Raw genomic sequence first — 20,869 nt, 5'->3', positions numbered from 1 at the left:
ATTAACTAAGTTTACCTGTCAAGAGAATAGAATAGGACAACAGATGGTGGAGAACAGAGTAGGTGGTGCTGGCAAAATGTATTTTTTTTTTTCCCCCCAAGCTTAAACTTGGAAGTATCTGATGTGAAATCCATCATGAGCTAAGCCTTATAATTCACTTCACTGTCTGTGTCTTATTCTGCAGTCTTCATCAGCATAGTTTACAAAAGAGGTCTTGGAGGAACCTGGCAGCCCTTCCTGGATACTAATACCTACAATGATTACTGCTGCCATTTTCCTTACAGCTTTGTCCTGTGCGTTACAAAAAGACTGCGTTGGCTGTCTGGAAAACTTCCATGGTGGATCTTGAGTAAAGGAACTGTATTTCCCTGTCTCAAATGGCCAAGTTGTTTTGATTGATGTGAGAAACACTTGAGTCTTCATGCTTATGTTAATAGAGATTCTTAGGCTGTGTGGCAGCAGCATTCTTTTCATAGTGAGAAAGCACAAGTATCGTACTTAATATTTGTTATTCAGGACGTTTCAAGTTTATCAGCAGAAGTACTAGATGTCTAGTGATTCTTTTGGCATGAGAAATACCATGGTCAAAACACTTGTTTATCTTTCAGGTTTCCATTAGGGGTTTTGTTTAGGTCAGAAGGTTGGAAAGAGGGCAGTATTTTGTGTGGTTTTGTGTTTCCCTTTCTTACATGTTTGCAAGCAGGTAACTAACTAAAATAATGTAAGAGAGATTGCTTGGAGGTGTGCCTCTGATTCATACCACAATTGCTGATACTGTTTTAAAATGTGTTTTCTTGTAAATCACCTCATTTCTTCCCTTACACCCCTCCCAAACATTTTCTAGAGCTAGGTCTTTGTACTTGGAAGTTTTCATTCAGTGCAGGTAAGCAAATGCTGTTAGGTAACATGACAGTGGAACTGAAGTGCCCACTGTGGGGAAAAAGAATGTAAATTCATAGCTGTGCTGTCTTGCAGTGATAAGATTTTATTTCACCCTGCTAACATCTGCTGTAAGTAGATACTGTTTTGCCCATTACAAAATGCAAGATTTAGTGCATCTTTTTTTTTCCTTGCTGTATGTGTGCATGGAGGAGAGAAGTATAGATTTTCTTAAGGGAGGGAGCAGAAGGCAAGAAGTAGGTAGGGGCAGTGTCAGAAGACCTTGTTGCGCTAGTGTGGAGAGGGTAATACAGGACAAGGAGCATGAAGTGTGGCCTTCTCTTTCAACAAAACTTCTGGGAACCTAAGTGTAAAAAGATTCCATACGAAGAAGCACCTAGTTCAAATCTCTTTGAAGGGCTGTTTTTCATCTTCACTGTATGGAAGAGGTGGACTCGGCACAAAAGGGATACTTCGTTTGTTCTCTTTATTTTGTTTTCTAACTTCTGGCTTCTATTCTCACTGCCCCCAGGATTCAACATGCTTACTTCACAGTGCAGTACTGGAGGGAGCACAGAGGGAGCACAAATACCAAAAACAGTAGAGGCTGAGTATCTGGCAGCTTGGCGCATCTTGAGGGTGATTGCATCCTTTGTTTGAAACACTGGTAGGAAGATGAAAGGTGCACAGAACTACAGCTAATATCAGTTTCAGCCTTAATAGCAGCATAATAGTGCAAGTATCTTGAGGGGATGCTTAAGGAGGAACATGTTTACTGGTTTGGGGTTCACTTTTGTTAAATTCCCAATTCCTCTGTCACTTAGATGTATTCCTTTAAGATTTCAGCTGTACCAGGTAGATCATCCTACAAAAGCTAGATATTGACAAGACCACAGAATATTTTTTTTTTTAATTTAAAAAAAAAAAAAACCAAACCAAAACCAAACAACTAACCCCAAATAGAATATATGTATGGCAAAAATGTCAAGGTAGATTGTGAAGTACAGAAAAATTCTAGAAACGCTTCATTAATATATTGAAAAAGAAAGCAATATAGTGTATGCCTTTACTTGGAATATCATATGTAATGAAAATAATAGTAAAAGGCAAGTGATGTGTATCTCCCCCACATGCACAGCATCCAGATGCTTACTTGTACTGCTACTTGTACCTTTCCTTTTGAAAAGTGAGGAGGTGGAGAAAATGTTCTTTGAGAAAGGATGGAAAAAAGTTAAGGGGGAGGGATGAGGGATGGTAGTGTTTTTATAACTCTGAATTATATGAAAATGAAGGGGCATACTTTTAAGACTTGGCTTGCTGTAAGCAGAATAACTTTCTAAAGGTACTAATGGATTCCCCATAATTTGTTTTCAAGTGATGTTTGAACGCCTATTTTAAAATAAAGATCACAAAAAGAACTAGAGTTTAAAGATCTTAGTTGTCATTCAGTTATGACTTTAATGTCTGTTTGTGTAGAATATTAGATAAAAACTTTGTAGAGGCCTCTTCAGACTGGAAGAACCACCAGTCCATTTATCATCATTTCTGTTGGTATCTAGAAGTTCTAAAGCAGACCATCTGCAGTTTGGCTGTCAACACAACAAATTTTCAAACTTCAGGGTTTTTTTCCCTCTTAGTTTACAAAAAAACCCCGAAAGATGATGAAAATTGGGCTTAATACAAAGCTGTAGAAGCATATTAATGGCCACAAACCAACCAAAACTATATATATTTGTTGTTTTGACTGATTAAAAATAAGAATCTGCTTCCAACTTAATAGTACTTGGCAAAGAATAGTCAAACAAAGAACAATCATGAGGAGAAATGCGGCTTTTTGGTACGGTGATGCACTAGAAAATAAATACCTCTGTAAGTAGAATGTTATTGTTTCTCCAGGTAACTTCTGTAGGCCAACATTAGAAAGTCAGTTTTCTTTCCAATCTATCTTTTTAGCTTCTAGTTTCTTTAGCTTATTGTATGTCTTGCCTCATCTGCAAGGCTTCTGCCTCTTTATTTGTGGTCTCAAGTATAAAGCCTGTATCTTGGAAAAAGATTAGGCATTTTAAAATCCTGTTCGGTCATACAAAAATCACAAAACAAAATATAAATTTCTAGTAAATTATGCAAACCTATGTATTAATAAACATTAAGAAGCACGGTGCTATTCGGCACAGTTAAGAGTCCTGTCTTGTTGCCTAATTGTAGCAAAGAAGGCAAATCTTTTTTTTTCATGTTTTTGGGATTATCTGTGCTTTGCATGTACCTGGCAAGTAATCACTGGTAAGTGTTACAACTTCATATGTGATATATTAATACCTTACCTAAAGAACAGACTTGCTGTACCCATTCAGGATTTTGGAGAAGTCTTTACAGTGTTGTTTTGTCCAAAAAAAAGGAATAAAAAAAAATACTGCTGAGTATACTGTAGAGCTTTTATAAATACAGTGGACAAGGTTGACATAGGGAAAATGAGACAACTAAAAGTACATAAAACCTGATAGGTATCATTCTCTTCCCCATATGGATACCATAATTCCACATGTCTGGTAGATCAGTAGTACCTGTGGATACAGCCACTGCAATATAGCTTTCTATCAGTCTTTCCCACTTGAAGAAGGATCAAAACAAATCTTTTCTTGAAGTGATAAGGTTAATTGAGAGCCAATATTTTGTTTGTATTACTGTGAGATCTGAAAACACCACTTACGTTTGTTCTGAGCTGCAGAGCTGAAAAACTGAAAAGATTCCCTTTAAAAAGAATGTTGTGATTTCATCATGAAACAGTCTGAATACTATAGTTACATTGCTAGAATGCAGTGAAAACAGATACCAAGACGGATGTGTCAAGGTTTTTTAAAATTTGTCAGAGATTGATGTTGTCGGCTGTGTATATTCAGTGGTTTTTTTCAAGGCAGACCATGGTGACTTCAGAGTTCTGTGAGCAGAGTTCAGAAAAAGTTTGGGTGAGAGGCATGTATGTTTCTTTATATGAAAGGATGCCATATTTTTATCTTGTTCTTTCCAATGCCTGCTCCTAGTAAAAGATTGAACGTACAGAATTCTAAAACCTAATAAACACGTGTTGGCCAGTTTTGCAGGGCTAAGTGTTGCTTTCTGTCTTCAGTGTTGCAGAGCAGTTTCAATGTCTTAGCTTTGTGAGAAGACAGATATTGAAATCCATGAATTGGTGGAAATGCATGTGCTTAGAACTAGGTTGAGTAAGAAGTTGGTTATCTTGAGTTATAAAATAGCATTGGCATTATACCTCAGTTTCCCACACACGTAAAGTGGAAGAGGTCAGGAGACTTCCTCAAAGTCAGAGTGCTCATGACAGAGCCTATGCCTGCCATGAGCCTCCCTAATTGTGTCTTTTAAAAAAAAAAAAAAAAACAAATAAAACTAATTCCTGGTAAATAGCAATATGATTCATGATAATGGATTATACTTAAACATCTTTATGTATATGCATGATGCATATGTATAATTACCGTATGGTGCAATATTACCAGCTTTTGCTATGACAATCCTGTCACAAAGTTGACTCACAAATTATGTCAATTAAGTCACTGTGGCCCAAGGTTAAGAATTATTGCCTGTGTTAGAATACTGACAGTATATTAAGTTCAGGAAAAAAAGTTACAGTTCTTTTACCTGATTGATACTAGTTCTCAAAGGTTTTGCCCGGTCTTTAAATGGTTAATGAATCAATATTATTTTTTTTTGGTAATGCAGGTTTTTTTACATGCATTAAAGGCCTTTTGATTTCTTTCCCACAGAATCATTAAGAAAAATGGAATGGAAAATATATGCTCATTCATTAGTTAATTTCTTTGCCAAGATATGACTTCTTGTGTGTGGAGTTTTCTTTTTATATTTTTTAACAAATGCTCTGTACAGTTTGGTACGGAATGACTTGTGCTGGAACTGCCACCACTTGGCTACTGAGACTGTTCTACAATTTAGAAAAAAACACTAGCTCTTTTTTTAGTAATTGCCTTCCTCTCCCCCTCCCTGACTTTTACATTAAGCTATGTACTCATTTAACTTGGGTTAAATTGATTAAATCTGCGTTAAAATAGGAAGGTGATCTGCAGGCTGGGTGTCAGAGTACAGAACTGCTGATTTGCAAACCTGTCTTTGAAAGTGTAACTACCCAGTTGAATCAACGATGTAGTTTATGCTTTTGGGTATAATTTTTTTTTCTAATTAAAGTTGTTGTAAAGATGCTTTCATGTATCATCTGAAAGTGTGACCAAGCAAATAAAAACCAGCCGTGTTTGATAAGCTAGATTAATTGATCTCATGTTTATTGTTTGTAACTTAACTTTGATTTTTTCATTCATTGGTGAAAACACTGCACTGGTGCCTTAATTGCTCTTGGTGATTAAAAATATTGACTTAATAGGCAGGGGTCTTTCTAGCTGGCATCAACTAAATGAGAAATTAGTGTCTATGTTCAGCAAAGGCACCTCTCTTTCCTCACAGGGGAACAGAGCCTGTGAAACTGAAGCAAGTGTTACACAGAAGTGTCCGAGTTGGCCATGTGCTCAGAGTTTCTCTTGGGGTAATATGTACTAGTTATTGACAAGTAAGTAAATGTTTAATAATAGCACTGTACCCATAAATACATTTCATGCATAAGGTTCCAAGAAAAAGAAGATGGAAAAAACAGATCTTTTAAGTCCAGATACTTTTTGTTGTTATAATAATCTGGAAAGTTATTTTAGTTCTGATATGATACAGCTTTGATTCCTTCATGCAAGGTAACAATACACTGCACTGTAGGTAGTATCTTAAAATTTGAGCTAGCTCTTGATGCCCAGCTATCACCTGTGCATAGATCAATCCCCCTTTTCCGCACAGATGCCCATGTAGGAGGTGAGGTACCGAGCACGTGAGAAGCTGGGGGGGAGGCCTTGCTCTGAGGTTAGGCCTCAACAAAATTGCATCTTGTCTTTGTTAGGGCCACAAAGCTCAGAATCCTAAGTCCTTTATAAGCATCCTCCTAGTTCACTCTGTCTGAAGTATTTTAATATATACATGTTATGTAAACATTATAGAGATTAATATATATTGATACAGCCATATTAATAATAGGTTATGTTAATAGTCTGGGTCATGGCTACACACAGAAGTTGCGGTAGCTAGTCCAGACTTACTTTCTGTAGTCTGCTCAAGAATCCTTTCTGGTGTGGGTACCACTGCTCTGCTTGTGAAAGTCAGCTCCCTTACACAGCCACACTCAGCACCTCCTGGGTGCCCACCACATGGCAGCTGGATGAAGTGCAGTGCGATGATTACACATGAGATCATATCTTGGACAACTGAGCACTGACCTCTTCTGTAGACATGTAGTGCACGTAGACAGGTAGTGCATGTGGCAAATGGCTAATCTAGTTTCATATCCAGCATCTTCATTGCTTTTTTTTTTCTTTCCAGAACAGATTTTCTGATTTACTTGTTAATAAGGTAGTTTGTTCTTAATATAAATCACAGATAGGAGACTTTCAAAGGCAGAAGTCACAGTGTAGGAACATAACTGTAACTGAAAGCTAATAGGAAGTAAGCAGCAAATGCTGTCTGGCTTTGAGCTAAAGAATGAAATACCCTCACTTCGGGGTGGGAAGGATTGTGGTGTAGTGGTTTGGATTTGTGGCGTGTTAGGATTTTTTGGGAAGGTCTTGTGCTGTTATGGTAGAGTCTTGCTAATGCAGAATAGAGCACTCTGGTCAGTTGTGGGAACCAAGCCTGATAAGGAGAGCTGGACAGCTTGTTAATTTTTGCTTAATGAAATCAGAGCCTAGTTAAGACTTCAGACAGCAGAAGCACTGTGATTTGTGTTCGCAACATCTGTTTCTCAACACCTGGTAGCGTGATAGAAAGTACTATTTTTCAAACTGCGTTAAATTGAGAAGCAAGTAACTTTGCTGCAAGTTTAGTTTTAGTGTACTAAAAACATTTTCTACCAACAAGAAGGTTAACAATTAAACCAGTGACTGTGAAGGTAAATCGAGCAAAAAATGTCGTGCTCTTTAAGTCATTTTTATTGCCCTGAATAGAAACACAGAGCAGATCCACAACTTTCTAAATTTTCTAACTACATGCTATATGAGTTGCTGTATGAGTATTTTTGGTCAGTTGTATGAGAATACAATTTTGAATAGCTGTATTTAATATAACTAGAAGTTCATTGTATAGGGCTCAAATAGTGTCATCCTGTGGTTATATGATGTCAGAGTACACTTTTCACACGGCCTGTTTGTTTCCTTACAGTGAGCCACAGACTAAGAACTGAGATGCATACAGTTTCTTTCATATTTAGTAGACAAGCATTTTAAGTTGCTTATGGTCAGCAGCTTTCAGTTCAGGGAGCTGAAATGAACTTGTTTAGCATTTAGAGATATGAACAACTTATTTTAAAGCTCACTGGAAAAATAACTCTTAGCCTTGACGCACCTTCAGCCTAGGTTTTTTTGATCGCTGGATACCTATCAATGTAAGTAAGCCTTATGCCACTGTATACCTGGGTTTTTCATAGGAGAGCCAAATGATTTGAAATTTACAGTGGTTTTACATTGGCAGTAAAACTCCAGGTGGCTTAACCCCCACTGAGAACCTGCAGGGCATTTTCCAAATGGGCATTTTCAGCAGTAATGGCCTTGACTTTTTTGTGGGTAAACAGGGAAGATAGTTCAGTGTTTTGTGGCAAAATAGGCGGATCATTTCTGAGGGGACAATTTAGCTTCCTGTGCATTCAGATTTCAGAACAACAGTAACTGTTCTGCTGAGAATATGTACTTTGTTAAGTTTCTGGAACACATTGAAACTCCTTGTTGTACACCACATTGTTTCTTAACTAGGTCAATAATTATGGTATCTCCATTGATACTACATTTCAGTGTTGGAGGTTTGTCTTGTACACCATGCATTTTTATTTTAAGCTGATATATGTTATGCTTGGCTATTTTTCTGCATATGTTATGGCATAGTGTCTTTTAGGTTTAAAATTGCACCTCTCTCTACCTGATTTCTTAAACTTTATTAACTTATAATTAAAGTTAATTTGCTAAAGTTGTTCATGGTGTCTAGTGTATCGAAAGACATGCGCTGCAGATGAATGTTTAAGAGAAGTCATAGAATCATAGAATGGTTTGGGTTGGAAGGGACCTTAAAGATCAGCTAGTTCCAATCTTTTGTAAAAAGTCCCTCTCCAGCTTTTGCCATTGTTATGGGGTTAACTAAAAGGGGTTTACTAATGATTAAATGATGATCAAATGATAATTAATGATCGAATGAAAATGAAATGGTGATCAATTAAGGAATAATTTAATGGTATTTAAGCAGTCATTTAACCCAATTTTCAAGAAGAGTAAGAAGGAACACCCTGGTAATTACAATCCTGTCAGTCTCATTTCAGTGCTTGGTAAAATTATGGAGATGGTTATTCTGGGAGTTATCAAAAACTACTTGAGCAACAATGCAGGCATTTGTCATAGCCAGCACAGGTTCACAAAGGGGAAGTCCTGATTAACGAACTTAATTTTCTCTTTTGACAAGGTCACCCATCTAGTTGACCAAAGGAAGCCAGCAAGTGTGGGGTTTTGGATTTCAGCAAGCTTTTGATATTGCCTCACAGTATTCTTCTGGATAGAATGTCCAGCACACGCATAGATAAATTCATAATGTGTTGGGTGAACAATTGGCTGATGGGTCAGGTTCAAAGGATTATAGTAAGTGAGGTTGCATGAGGCTGGTGATTAGTCACCGTGGGGTTCCCCAGGGCTCAATTTTAGGGCCCTTCACGTGTTTTGGGTTTTTTTTTTTTGTAAATGATCTGGATGCAGAAGTGAAATGTACCTTAAGTAATATTGCCAGTGATACTAACTTAGGAGGAGCTGTGGACCCCCTTGAGTGTAGAGATGCCTTACAGAGAGATCTGGATAGACTAGAGAGCTGGGCAATCACCAACTGTGTAAGATTTAACATGAGCAAGTGCCAGATTCTGCAGCTGGAACAGGGTAATCCTGGTAATGTATGCAAATTGGAGGAGAGCAGCCAGCCCTATGGAAAGAGATCCAAGCATTTGTGTTGGTGGCGGGTTGGATATGAGTCAGCAGCATGCTGTGGCAGCCAAAGAGGCCAACCCATGTCCTGGCATGCATCAAGCACTGCATGGCTAGTCAGTCAAGGGAGGTGATTGTCCCAGGCTACACGGCAGTGATGCATTTCCACCTCAAGTACTGTGTGCAGTGGTGGGCGCCTCAATATAAGGTCATCGAACTATTAGAGTGTGACCAGAAGGGGGTGACCAAGATGGTGAAACGTCTTGAGGGCAAGACTGAGAAGGAGTGTCTGAGGTCATTTGGTTTGTTCAGCTTGGAGAAGAGAAGGCTGAGGGGTCACCTCATGGTGGTTTACAGCTTCCTCAAGGGGGGCAACGGAAGGGGAGGTGCTGATCTCCTCTCTCTGGGACCAGCAATAGGACACAAGGAAAGGGAATGAAGCTGCATCAGGGGAAGTTCAGTTTGGACCTTAGGAAAAGGATCTTCACTGTGAGGGTGGTCAGTCACTGGAGCAGGGTTATGGCACCAAGTCTGTCAAGGTTCAAGGAGTGTCTCAATGATGGTCTTAGTCTTGTGGTTTAGTTTCAGGTAGTCCTGCAAGGAGCAGGGAGCTGAACTCTATGATCCTCACAGATCCCTTCCAATTTAAGATATCCTATGATTCTATGATAATTTTAGGACTAATGCAAAATATCTTTTACCTCATAGATAACAGATGATGGGTAAGGGTTCTCTCAGCCTTGAGAAGTAATCTTGAGAGGTGTCCCTGGTTAAGGGGGAGGTCACTGTTTTGCAGCCTGCTGCTATACAGGAGAGTTCAATGGGCTAGGGGGCTACACATATTTATAGCTGAAAGTGATTGACTCGTAGTCAAACCCTGCTTTGGTGTGTATGTGCAGGTGTGCAGCAGTAGCAGTTTTAGTTTTGTGTAGTCCCAGCTCAGGCTATTACCGTTGGCTTCTGATAAAACATGGCCTAGATTCCTTAGTCCTTGTGAAGGCACAGCCTAGCATAGTTCTCGCAGTTGCACAGCTGGGCTGACTTCAGTCAGACCTCTTTGTGGGGATGCCTGAACCGAAGCACTGTTCGCTCTGGGTGCATCTGTCACAGACTTGCCAAACAACAAACTTGACCTGCACTTCCAACCAAAAAATTAGTAAGTAGATACTATTTACAAAATGAAAATCAGTGAGGATGTTCAAGATTTTGTTTGCAGTTACATCTTTTCATACTTTTGCCTTTGTATGTGAAGATAAACATTATATCAGTGTTTTGCAAAAGACATAAGAGAGTTGTCTGTAGTAAGTATTTCTTCCAAGGGGTAAGTACTCAAATTCAACTGAATATTAAGGAACATTGGCAGTGACTCTTAACTTGGGGGAAGGAAAAGAGCAATAATTCCTTTTAATTAGTGTGCGATATCTGAATCAACCTGCAGTCTGAAAGTGGTCCCAAAATATTATACTGAATTATAGGATTTCCTCTATGAAACAACCCTGTGTAGGTCCTGGTGGTGTTGCTACTTATAAGCTGTGTCTTATGTGTGCATGTGCAGTGGCTTACTGCGAACAATTGTAGAGATAAAAAAATCTCCTGAAGAGTTTTTCCTCTATTTTTCTCTGCGCCCTAAATCTCACTCTGTTTTGCAATATGACTGTTCCTTTCAGGGAAAAAAAAAAAAAAAAAAGGTGCTGTTGACCTGCACATTGTTATTTCATAGTTACTGCAACTCTAATACATGAAATGTTTCTTTACTAGCTGGCCCCAGAAACTTTTTTCAGTTTGTGGTCGTTCTTAATACAGACTAGCTGTCTGAGGTTCGTTGAGGTAAAAGCAAGTAATTTTCATATTTGCTGTATATATAGCATGATAGATTTAGTCATAGGAATGAAATACTTTGTGACTGCTGCAGTTACTGGATTATAGGTTGTGTGTGTGGCTTCATACGGACATGTACATGCACATGCCGCCATGATGTTTGGTAGGCTTCTTGTGTGTGGAAGTGGATAGAAGAGGGGTTATCTGTGTTGTGGAAGTCTAGAGTCTCTCTGTGCATATTTCTTACTTAGTAGTTGTATTTCAATTAATTCTTTTCCGTGCAATTGTTTAAGGATTATAGAATTAGGACACTCTTCTACATTATGGTGTATTAAAGTTATGGTACGTGAACCCAAATTCTTGATTGCCACAGTTATGTTTAAATTTTCCTTCCCCTTAAGTGACTTCAGAAATGTCTAGAGGCAGAGGAAGAAAACCATCTTTTGCTGTATACTGCTAGATATAATGAAACTTGACCCTCCTGTCCGGGTGTCACTTTCTGCTGCCTGTTACACAGCACTGTGCTAGCACATCTCTGGTTATTGATATGAGAAGAGGAAAAGCTGGGCAATTTTTCAGATCTTGCCCCCTCGCTCTGCTCTGGTCCGAAAGCACATGTAGTTGTGGTAAGCATTTTTACATTATACATGTTTCTGACTAGAGCATTCTTTTTGAGACTTGCTTTGTCAGCCTAGTGTTGCAGTTCCCCATGCTTATTTTTAGAGTGAGACCCTAACAGGTCCAATTAACACTTGCCACCTCTCACTGGCTCTAAAACTTCTGTGCTTCCTGGCTCTGCCACACACCCCAGTAACATCCTGCTTTCCTGCCTAAGTTGGGTGGTATCACTTGTATTTCTATACCATGTTCTGTCTGAATGTGGACCTCCTATGAAATAAACCAAATATTTTAATATACTGCTATAAGTGTCTAGTCAGGAAAAAGACACCGCTCCAGACCAATCATAGCCTAATTTAGACTTGCTTACATGTGGTTGCTGTGTGAGTGCTGTTTAAATGAGCAACCACTGAAGACAGCAGGAGTTGAAGATGGCAGATGTGATCTGTGTTAAGCTGCAGAGTGGTCGTTCAGGAGAATTAATGGGAGCACTGGAAGTACGATAGACTGCACAGTAAGATAGACTGCACAGTGCAATAGACTGTACTGCTACCTGGGAACTGGTACACCTGAGATGGGCTGCATGAACTAATAGGTCTCTGCCTGTAACTTCTGTAAGTACATACTCCAAATGTCATAAATTCCATTTCTATTCTAGAGTGATAGAATTGAAATTTGAAAATGTGGTATGTGTTAATTTTTAGGTGTCTATCAAGTCTCCCATGTGCATACGTGCAGATGCGCACAGAGTTCAGGTCATCTAAAGCAGCTAATAACAGAGAAATGATAAGGGCTAGGTAATAAAGAAATTGTAGGGCTTTAAATGCTAGCAGGTGAAAAATATGCTGTTCTGTTGCACTTTGAACAGAAAACCATTGCTTGCAAGCTACAGAACTGAAAGCTAAAGCAGAAGCACAGTGCTTGAGCTGATGCACTCTTCCTGTTTGAAATATCTGATCACTGCAGACCAAGGGAGGCTTGAACAGAGGTGATTCATCTGGCTTTTTGAACAGGCCAATGTGCATCCTAGCTAGTGTTACTGGATGACTGAGCAAACTTCAGCTTATCCAGCCCCACAAAACACGATGGTGCTTTGCTTGCTGTAGTTGTTCTCATAATTGTTTTGTACTTGAATGAGCTGAGGAAGTGACAGCAATCATCTGCTGAAGTGCATTAAAATGTTTAGATACAAGGGCAGACTTCTTTTGCAAGGCTATCTTACGATAGTAAGGTAAAATGTACCATAGCAGTGTGCTGTGAAACACTTACTGTACTGGTAAGGGTTTGCCTGTGTGAACTGATGGTTTTAATGGCCTTTTCTCTGCTTGTTCCCACTTACTGTTTTCCTCTATCATAAACCTTCCTTGGAAATTGCTTCAGTATATTAGTTTTGTGTGGAAAAAGGAATATTATAAATGCTGTGAATAATGCTTTTCACCTATTGTCATACTAAAAAGCAGGTGGAGTCCCTTGAATATCTTGTATGGTCTGTCACGTAGTTTGTCATGGGTATTTTTTTCCCCCATGGACTATTCCATTCCTTTTAATGCTACGCTGTTGTTAAAATGAGGGACTCTCTGGATGCTGATGTTGAGTATTTCCTATCATTACTTTAGAAGTAATAATAGGGGACTCTTCAGGGAGGTTTTAGTTCTTTCCATTCTTTATGGGAAAAGTACCCTATTCAAAGCCTGTCTTAGACCAGTAGTTTGCCATGTTTATTTTTTCTCTCTGACTGGTATTACCTGTTAGAATCAACAAGGAGGTCAGCTGAGAAAAGTGTTCTTCTGTGTTACCTTCAATAGGGTTTGCCACTTGAAAAGATAACGTTATTGACCAATTAAAACTTTGGCTAACAGGTTATTTTTTTTTTTTATGTGAATGGGCAGTCAAAATGAAATCACACTCCCTAAACCATAGGAGTGGATTCTCAAAGGCTTCTCACTTGTTCTTAACTGACTTTTTGTAGGTAGAGCAAAATATATTATGCCTAGACTATGTCCTAGGTAGGACAAAACATATTTATTTTGTCTTTAGTTTGCCTTCCTGTTAATTAATAAATACATTTGGGCCATTAGTTTTCTGTTAGCCTCTCTATATGTTCACATGCAGAACTATTAGTTGTTCTGTGCTGTGGTTTTCTGAGAAGTGAGCTCCTGTCTGCATGTATGTGTGGGAAATAGTATGAGCTATCAGCTGTTTCAGAAAGCTGCATTGAATGCATGTGTATTGAAAGCAATTATCAACTGAAGACACCAGAAGTTTTGAAATGTCAGTGCTGGGGAAAAGGCTATGTGCACTGCTCAGTCACTGACACAGTATTGCCTGTTAAACTTGGTTTGGTCCCAAAAAACTATGCTTTTATGTTTCAAACTGGGAATTTTAATGGGACCGGTGTAATATTTTCTGTCTCATTTGTTTGTTTTGTGCACAAATAAGGACCTTTTGAGGGGTGGCCTACTTCGCTGAAATAATTAAATTTAACAAAATGGATAGAGAGTAAAATCCAGGCAATTGCAGGGATGGGTGTGTGTAAAAAACCCACCAAACCAAACACTAAACCAAACACAAAAAAATGGGGGGTGGGATGGAGGGGTGTTGGGCAGGATATTTGTCAATGATAAAACACACTATCAACATGCTTCAAAGACATTTAAAGGCTCGTTGCCTTAACCTCCCAGCTGGCACTTGAAAACATCATGTTTACTGTCACATTGCGTGAGCTGTTCTGTCCTTGACCGAAGGGCGTGTTTTCCTGCCTTCATCTGCTTTGCAGCTCCCTCTCGTGCTGTTGGTGATCTGGTAAGAAAAGCCTAGTACTTCACTTTACAGACTTGCTGTAAGGCTGTGGCTGCTGTGGCTCCCTTCCTGTATCTTCTGCTGCCTTCCCATGTATTATTTCTGATGGCTGTATTTGTTGTGGGGAGACTTGCTGTGGCTTCCTACAAAGTGAAAACACAAACTAAAACTGGAGGTGTTTTGGTTCCATCGAAATATGGTATCTTTCTTAAGACTAGACTCCATTCTATTAACAAGAATTAAAAGAACAACCCATCTTTTTCCCTCAAGTAAGCCATAAGAGTACCTTCATCCTATTCCACAATTTTCAAATGCTTTGAAACTTTTAATTCAGAAGCAAAGCATTCTCATAATATGTAGTCGTTCATGCCTATTAATTTATGTTGAGCTTCATTTGAAGTACAATCTGTTCCTAAGTTGCTTAAGGAAATATGCTAATGAAAACCATTTCAGTATAAATAGATGCAAAAAAAGGAACTGACTCCAAATGACCAATAATCCCAAAATAAAACCCTATAATAAAATCCTATAAATAGCTTTAGTCATAATGCTGAGAAATACAAGAATGAAATAGCTTTTTACAGAGTCAGGACCTATGCCTTCACAGTTTGACAATGCACAGGAAAGTCTAGCTCAAAACTTTGAAGCATCTTCTTCAATGTCTTGAAACTAAACCCTAAAGCACTTGTGGTGGTGGGGGGCAGGTGGGGGTGGCACAGAATAGGTGTGGGAAAGTTATGAGGAAGTGAAAAAGGGATTTCAGCCTTATTCGGCCTATGTCGAGGGTGGATGTTGTCCTTTGTCTGGCAAGAGTTACTTGCAGCTCAGGTTTCTCAGGGCTTGAAAGTGCCAAAGGTAATTGGTGCATTAAAAGCGGTGCCAAAGTCCCCAGAAGTGCCTGCTCTGCTAGGGGGGAAGGGAGGAAGAGAGCTTCTGCAAGTGCACTGCCCTGGTGAGATAAAGTATCTGATAAAAAAATCATGCATGAAGGCAACTATAGGTTGTGTTTGTTTAAAACCTCTATTGCTTGTTCTACAGATCAGTTTCTTTCAAAAAACAAAGCTCGGAGTAAACATTTCTCAATTCCTTTGGGAGCTGGAGAGCATCCTTCAGTTGCTACAGCTGTTAAGTGTGTGGAAATGTGCACCAGCACAACTTCTCTGTTGGTATGGACACACCTTAATCCCTCCCCCGTCATTTCTTGCTGCCACTTGACTGTATCTGCTAAGCAGCAAGAGGAAACAGTATGGCAACAGTAGAAATTTAAAGTGAAAAATATGAAATCAGTCTTAAAAATACCCTCTGAAGTGATAATTTCTGCTTACAAGCTTGCAGGATTGAAACAAGTGATAGCTGTTCTGAGCCTTTAAGGCAAAGAAAAAAAGGTGTCTTTTATGGAATGATACTCCCATATCAAAAATAATTGTGTATTTCTTTCTTATAAAGTACTTGAGACTAAAAACCTAATAGTAATCATAGTTGTGCCTCTGCTTACATTTGCATACCATGATCATATTGTGACATGCGTACTTAGTCATGACTTTTTGCATATTTCACTTTTTTTTTTTCCTTTTTTCTTCACACCCCACCACCAGCACCCCGTGCCTTAAATAGTAGTCTGAGTTTTGGTGCAAATCTAGTTAAATTCAAATTTAACATCTGCAGTCATTTTCTTTCTCTTCCTGTGGTTTTATTTGCTTCAAGTAATTGTCAAAGCATTGTTACCACACTTCCTGTTCGAAGCTATCCTGAACGGTATGCAGTCAAAGGATATAGTGTGTTAACCCTTAAAAGGAGCTTTATAGATGTTTTTTTAAGAAAAGCCCACTGTTCTTAAGCTATATAATTAATAAGTAGCTTTCTTCTAACTGACTCTCCACAGTATGCAGTATATCCCTGTTTGGATCAGCTAAAGTAAATGTTCACTAGCCTGTTTTTTGCCAGGAAACATGAAGACCTTGGAGGGGAGATTGATTTTTTTGTTGTTGTTTGTTTGTTTGTTTTGTTTGTTTTTACCATTCCTCCTTTCCCGCTCTGTTTTATTTCTTACAGAAAAGTTAATACTGCTATAGTAAGAAAAACTGTTGATACTGTAACAGAACGTGTTCCACCCCCACTTACCTATTAATGCAGTGTTTGCATTTGCTGCCTTTATGACTGGTATTGAACAATAAATGGCAGTTTTGTCTTTGTATTAGATCAGGTACTGTGGAATAAACTTCAGAGTAATGAAAATTACCTTAATGGTTTTCACTTTAAACAATGTGTCCCTTTTAATATCTTCATTTCTTCATACTACTTAAAATTTCTATAAATGGGATGGAATTGAAGTTGTACACGAGGTATAAAAGGCTTAAAATGTGACAAAATTGTTCAGCATGATAGTCCTGTGTGTTCTTGCAGTGTAAATCATACACTCTAAAATAAGTTGCATTCGGAGTTCATAAGGTTTAAATGAGAAAAAATAAGTTGGTGTTTCACCATTCATCACTGTGATTAGCCTTCCTGCTCAGGCAGAATCAGCACCACGTTTTTTCAACGTAAGCTGTATGGTGTTCTGCCCCTCTGAGCATCATAAACTGTAAAGAGTGAAAACAAAGAATGATGGAGCTGTTGTCTTGAACTGTGCTCTTCAGCCTCTGTTGTTCTCTTCATTTGGCAAGTCTGCACAAACAAGTGCAGCAGCACTGGCGAACAGTGCCATGCTAAAAGCTTGATCCTGTGACAGAGCAGAGAACTAGCTGTGAAGTATTGCACGTGTTTTGGGTAATTGCAGCTAGGTTTGGGGTGCAGGCCAAGCTTTGCAGGAACATTTTCTCATGATATTGCTAGTGGACTGATAATACATAATACTTGACAGGTAGCTGTATGTCAGTGTGGTGCTTCTCTCTCTCCCCCGCCTCCCCGGCTCATCCCCTCCCATCCCCCTCTCCCTCCCTTTCTTTCAATAATTTGGAAAAGAGCAGCAGAATTTTCCTGTTTCAACTTGTTCTTTAAGCAGGCAACTAGTAGTAAGTCCTAGTGTGTTGCTGTTGACATTGAAGTGCTGATATGCCTTTTTGTCTTCAGTTAAATTGCTTTTTCGTTCCATTTTGGTGCAGCAGATTTATACTTATTCTTTTACATTAGCTTGGCCACTGTAAAAATAATTTGTTTAGCTGAGTAGGGGTGTATAACTTTCCAGTGCTCTAACATAAATATGGCTAAACTTTTGTTTGCATTTTAAGAGGTTCAGTTACTTGCAGATTTTTCCAGATACATACGTATGTCCTTCCACCACCATTTTTTTTTAATTAAAAGGCAACAGATTGAAAATCTGTTTGGTACTGATTACAGAACCATGATATTAAGGGCAAATATGACACTATACAGGCTATAGAAGATAAAATGCATTTTTAAAAATTAATATGTTATCAGAGACTGTTACTCACAGTCTCTAGCTTGGCTTGGTCATTCAGCAGTTTTTTATTTAATTGGGGGCAATCGGTTTGAAAGAGAACTCTGTCCTAGAGGGCACAAGTCCTGCATGCTGAGAGTGGCTGGGTGGAGAAAGTATTCTGTACCCTTGAGTATTTTGTCACCAGGAGGAGCCTTCCAGGCTCACAGGAGCATGCACAAGCCCTTCAGGTTTGTTCCCAGGGCTCAGCTCAGCACTGCGGTGAGCTGGAGGAGTGTGCCAGCTATCAATGAGCAGACTAGGAGACAGCGGAATTTCCCTGCCCTTTCCATGTACGTCTTCTGTACACGGTGTTAACAGCAGGATGGAAGTTAACTCTCTGTGAGAGCAAGAATTTGGTATGTTACATCTGGACTTTGTCAAAAAGATTCCATGAGGAAGCAGTAATGTGAGTGTTCCAATTTCAGGAGCTGCAAATCAGAATACTGGGTCACTTGTGTAGCAAGAGAAGCTCAGTGCAATGTATTCATGTATAGCTTTGGCAGGTTACAGTATCTTAGACTTCAAAACGTGCTGACTTTGAGTACTTGCTTTATCAATTTGTCATAATCTAAGCAGCATAATCTAATGGGGAAGCATTTCTGTGTTTCAGAAAATCTAGGAGTCTATCTTCTCAGAAGTAAAGCCGCCAAGTTAGAGACAGAAGCTGTGCAGGTTTTGGGTTGAAATTGTCAATTGTTACATGCTTAACAGGAGTTAACCATGTTTCAATTCAGATTTTATTACATACTGAATCAAATTTAAAAAAGAATTGTGTATCATGCAAATTTCGAGACTGCAGAGAACAACAGAGCATTTTCTTACCAAGCTTTTCTATGTTACACCAGCTCTTGCTATTTAAAGTTTATTAAACTTTCAGTAACAGAAGAATTGAGAAAATTATGTGAAGCTACCTAATTATGAAGTGAGAACTTCTTTAGACTTTTAAAGTTATTGTCATTCTTGGATTTCATACCATTGGTTGATAATTCCCATGTTTTATTGCAACTTCTTGACACATACATGGGATTTGGGTCATCATCTTTGAGGTAGAAAAAAAACCTTTTAAGGATGAAAACATGTCTTATTAGCACTGTCCTAAGACCATTTTTTGAAGTGTCTGACAAAAGGAAGTTTGTGTGAAAGAGTTTTTTTATTTATGCTTTTTTGTTACCCCAGGTGTTCTGTTTAATAAAATGCTTTGCTCTGTATGGTGTTAGTGATAGGAAAAGCTAGCAGAGCTTTCCATCCCCCGCCCACACCCCCGCCAGCCCTGGTCTCATCTTTAGGCAAGAAATGCCACAAACAGGCATAGAAACGTAATTTAAATACTACGAGTAGCTTTTTCAGAGCTGAGAGAGACTTTTGCTGGGGTATTGCTATTTAGATGGTGTTACTGCACTGTTTATTTCTTGAAGAGCCTCTGTTAAAAGGTAAGAAGTGGGAAAGCTTCCCAGAGCCTTTGGATTTAGTATGGGAGACGTGTAACTGTATTTCTGTACGTGGGTGTTCTAACCAACAGTCCTGGAAAGTAGCTGCCTGGTAATGGCTGCACAGTACAGTAACTTGGCATGTATATAGTAAATGATGAACCTCATTGCTTACGTGCTTGGCATGTAGAGAACTGAAGAAGACAGTAGCTATGTGAGGACTGCTCTGCCACAGAATGTGTGTGTATGTACACATATATATATGTGTGTGTGTGTAGTTGTTGTATCCAATGGAGTCTCCCAACCACTTCATATTGTGAGGAATTGCATACAAATAATGATGCGTCGTTATTCACACACTTCTATGAATGAAGATGCAGTCATATATAGAATTATTAAGGGGTATGCGTGTGAAAACTTCTGAATAGTCATTATCTCACTTTCTCTGCTAGTGAAGTTTATGATCGATGGCAAGATAAACAACCAGGGTGAAATCTCACGGGAATTTTTACTGCACTTTTACTGAAAGAAACTGGGTTGGAGATTAACCAATAAACATTATTTTAGCAAACGAATGATTGGAATCTGGAGCCTCAGTTGTTCCACATGAGGAATTTTAGAGGTTTAAGGAAACAGTTTTGTACTCTACAAGTAATCTCCTCTTTTGAAGCCAACTGTATGTGAAGCAGGAGCGTAGAGAGCGTAGAAGGAAAATAACTTTGAGTTGACCAAGTCCAGCCATTTTGCAAATTTTCCATATACAGAAATCTATTTATTTTTTGCCTCAAAATTTAGAAAAACACACTTTTACTTGACAGCTGTGCAACAGGGTTGGGGTTAAATGCTATCTACACCTTATGCTGTGAATAAACTGGGTAACTTTTCCATAGAGAAATACAGAGTGTCTGTCTACAGGCACAATTCTCTAAGAAGTTTAAAGGGGTGTATGGGCAATTGTTACATTCTAAAATGACATTTGACAATTAGATCAAGCAGAGGTGACTGCTGAAAGTTAGACACCAGTTCCTGACATCTTCATCTAACCAAAGCTGGAACATAAGCCTCATATAGGTTTCTGGTATATGCCATTTTTGCTAGTCACTGAAGGAATAAGCATGTGACTTGTTTGCAAGTGTCTTTTCAGTCTGTTTAAGATGTTACCAAGAAATCACTGATGAGGGTGGCTGTCTGGGAGCATGAGATTCTGTATATTCTTTCTTTTTGATGTAATGTACTTCTGTTTTCAGGTTCACCTAACGCTAGGGACCAAAGACGCATACATAACATTTCTGTGGTGCTGGATCCAACCTTCTGAAAGAAGACTCTAAAGTAACTTTTTGCCTTCAAGTTGTTTGTCCAGGGACTGACTTGTCTTTGGAGAAGAGCTCAACACAGAAAAGATACTTGCATTGGAACCATTATAAATAAACCTATTTAAAGAACTTGCTACGTGGAGACAGATTTACAGAGGCAGAGTCCTGCTTTTCATCTGTGTCCCTACTTCAGACTGTAAACAATGAGTGAGTTTTGGTTGTGTTTCAACTGCTGCATTGCAGAACAGCCTCAGCCTGTAAGTATGAATATTGGCACTGCTTTGTTTCTGTATAATTAACTACACTGTTCACATTTTCTGGTTTTTTTAATGGCTTTTAAATTAGTGCTGTTTGGCCAAGCTCAGTGAGAATTAAGGAATTAACTAACATCATGGCTTAGTGGGGACAAAAAATGACTGTTCTAGAGTGTTGTCACACAGATATTTTCTTGTCCTTAAGATCAAATCTATCCAAAGCCTTTGGAGAGGGTCTTTCTTTGAATTAAAGAGGAGG

The 20,869-nt window shown here is 38.8% G+C and overlaps 1 protein-coding gene across 1 annotated transcript in view; it reads left to right on the top strand.

Moving 5' to 3' along the window:
• The window catches only part of CDC42SE2 (CDC42 small effector 2), an 84,417-nt gene that overhangs the window by 29,330 nt on the left and 34,218 nt on the right, over positions 1–20,869 (top strand). The window contains exon 4 of the mRNA XM_055698758.1: positions 20,291–20,613. Coding sequence (XP_055554733.1) covers positions 20,560–20,613 — 54 coding nt within the window. The 5' untranslated portion in view covers positions 20,291–20,559. The remainder of the gene's footprint in view (positions 1–20,290; positions 20,614–20,869) is intronic.

This window comes from Falco cherrug, chromosome Z (assembly GCF_023634085.1).
Source record: "Falco cherrug isolate bFalChe1 chromosome Z, bFalChe1.pri, whole genome shotgun sequence".
Lineage (NCBI taxonomy): Eukaryota > Metazoa > Chordata > Aves > Falconiformes > Falconidae > Falco > Falco cherrug.
This window is presented reverse-complemented; position numbering and strand designations above follow the sequence as displayed.